This window comes from Nansenia antarctica (genome assembly GCF_963989245.1).
Source record: "Nansenia antarctica genome assembly, chromosome: 2".
Classification (NCBI taxonomy): Eukaryota; Metazoa; Chordata; class Actinopteri; order Argentiniformes; family Microstomatidae; genus Nansenia; species Nansenia antarctica.
The window spans coordinates 60,866,637-60,869,177 of NC_137675.1; the positions used below are offsets into that span (position 1 = coordinate 60,866,637).

The 2,541-nt window shown below is 55.6% G+C and overlaps 1 protein-coding gene across 1 annotated transcript in view; it reads left to right on the forward strand.

Moving 5' to 3' along the window:
- Positions 1-271: 271 nt before the first annotated feature.
- The window catches only part of gprc5ba (G protein-coupled receptor, class C, group 5, member Ba), a gene marked incomplete at both ends in the record, with an annotated part of 4,924 nt that continues 2,654 nt past the window's right edge, over positions 272-2,541 (forward strand). The window contains 2 exons of the mRNA XM_080522570.1: positions 272-1,304; positions 2,441-2,541. The exon at positions 2,441-2,541 is cut by the window's right edge and continues 19 nt beyond it. Of these exons, the coding sequence (XP_080378696.1) occupies positions 272-1,304; positions 2,441-2,541 (1,134 nt within the window). The remainder of the gene's footprint in view (positions 1,305-2,440) is intronic.

Here is a 2,541-nt window from a genome sequence, read left to right on the forward strand (position 1 = left end):
CTGTCGCTGGGGATGCAGGATGTGCGTCTGTGTGTCACACGTCTCACTGTACTGTTTAATCCAAACATTTTGTACCAGAAATGACTCAGACTCTCTCTCTCTCTCTCTCCCTCCCTTCATTTCCTCCTTCCTCTTCCTCTCTCCCTGTTTTTCTCTCTCTCCCCATGCTCTCCCCCTGCTCTCTCTCTCTCTCTCTGCCTGCCTCTCTCACTCTCTCTCTCTATATCCCCCCCCTCTCTCTTCTCTCTCATTCTCTCTCTCCCTCTCAGAGATGGCGTTCTCTCCGGTCCTCCTGCTCCTCGTCCTCCTGTCTGCGGCCCAGCGTGGCAGCAGCCAGGACCCCGAGGGAGGCTCGGCCACGGTGCCTCGCGGCTGCGGCTGGGGCCTGATGCGCCCCTACACCCTGCTCTGCGACCTGGACTCGGTGTGGGGCGTGGCGGTGGAGGCGGTGGCGGCCAGCGGGGCCCTGGCCTCCGTGCTGCTGGGCCTGGTCCTGCTCTGCCGGCTGCGCCACGTGAGCGAGGCAGAGAAGCGCAGCGGCGTGGGGCCCATCCTCCTCCTCCTCCTGGGCATCCTGGGCCTGTTCGGCCTGAGCTTCGCCTACCTCATCGAGCAGGACGAGCAGCTGTGTCTCCTCCGGCGGGCCCTCTGGGGCCTCTTCTTCGCCCTGTGCTTCTCGTGCCTGCTGGTGCAGGGCGTGCGGCTGAGGAGGCTGGGCCGCGAGCGCCGGAGCCCGGGGGGCTGCGCTCTGACGGGCCTGGCCCTGGGCCTGAGCGCCGTCCAGGGGATCATCGCCGCCGAGTGGCTGCTGCTGACGGTGCTGAGGGAGGGCCGCGCCGCCTGCCAGTACTTCCCCCTGGACTTCTCCCTGGCCTGCAGCTACGTGCTGGCCCTGCTCCTGGCGGCGCTGGGGGCCGCCTCCTTCGCCCTGTGCGGGAAGACCCGGCAGTGGCGCTGCAACGCCCTGTGGCTGCTGGCGTCCTGCCTGCTGTCCCTGTTCCTCTGGGTGGCCTGGGTGGGCTTCTATCTCTACGGTAACGAGTGGCTGCAGAGGTCTCCGCAGTGGGATGACCCGACGCTGGCCATCGCCCTGGTGGCGCAGGGGTGGCTGCTGCTGCTGTTCCACGCCGTCCCCGAGGCGCACTCCTGCCTGAGGCCCCCGCCGCAGCCCTCCGCCCCGGACTACTTTGACACCTCCCAGGCGCCGTCGCGCATGAGGGAGACCAGCTTTGACGAGGAGATCCCTCTCTCACACAGGCAGTTTGTAGAGAACCAGGGCTACGCCTTCGATGAGAATGCTGCAGGTAGAGTACGCCACCGCACCGCCAGGGTCACTACCTGATCTTCTAGACTGAAGACACAGGCTACACCTTAACATACACCTTACCTACTAAAAGAGCCGCCTTGGGGGTCAGATCTTCAAAATGCTAACCTGCTATTTACACACAGCGACCACTGGTTGGCCGCTCGTAAATTAGCCTGCTTCCTACACAGAAAAACTGCTAAATAGTTTTATATTAGCTTATCCTGATGTGATTTTGAAAATGTAAGGATATTGGGTGGTAGAACGCACATATCTAGGAAAAATCATGAAAGGAGGGTCCTGATATTTGATCGAGTGCAAAGATAAAACACTTTTTTTTACTCACAGGGGTCAAATGCCCCCTCATGGCTGATTAAGTGTTAACTGTCCCTCCTGAGACCTCTTCATCCCCTCTACCCCGCTGTACAGTTTCTCTACTGTAAATAAAAATAATAATACTGTAATTAATTCTTCCTTCTTCTAGCATTATGACTGCCAATGGCCCTTGGCTCTAGCATAGATTACTTTTTCTTACAATGGCTGATGGATAGATGCTTCACTTACTAAGACAAATGTACTTGTTGTAAGTCGCTTTGGATAAAGGTGTCTGCTAAATGACAAAAATGTAATGTAATGCAAGGGTTTTCATAAGGTGCAGACTGTACAGACATCTTCTGCTAGCGTGGGTAGAATGTAGGCCATTCTGTGTTATTACCATATTTAGCTAAAAATAGATGTTAGAGAACAGTCACTCTGAGGTGCAACTGAGGCAGGATTACTGATTTTAGAATGATTTTGAATTACATTTCAGACTTCCAAAGCGACTTAACGACAGATACATTTGTCTAAGTAAGTGAATCATCTAACCATCAGTCATCGCAAGAAAAAGTCATCTATGCTCGGGCCAGGGGCCATTGCCAGTTACAATGCTAGAAGAAGTCTTTTTAATTTACAGTAGAGAAACTGTACAAGGGGGTAGAGGGGATGAAGAGGTCTCAGGAGAGGGACAGTTAAGGTGTAGCCTAAAGAGATGGGTCTTAGTCTACGACGGTGTGTGTGTGTGTACATGCGTGTGTGTGTGTGTGTGTGTGTTGGAAAGGTGAGTAATCTCACCCCCCCCCCCTCCCCTTGTCTCAGGCCTGAGGAGCGGGGGGCACCATAATGGCAACAACACAGCACCGCGGCCCAGCGCCCCGTTCCGCAGCAACGTGTACCAGCCCACTGAGATGACCATGATC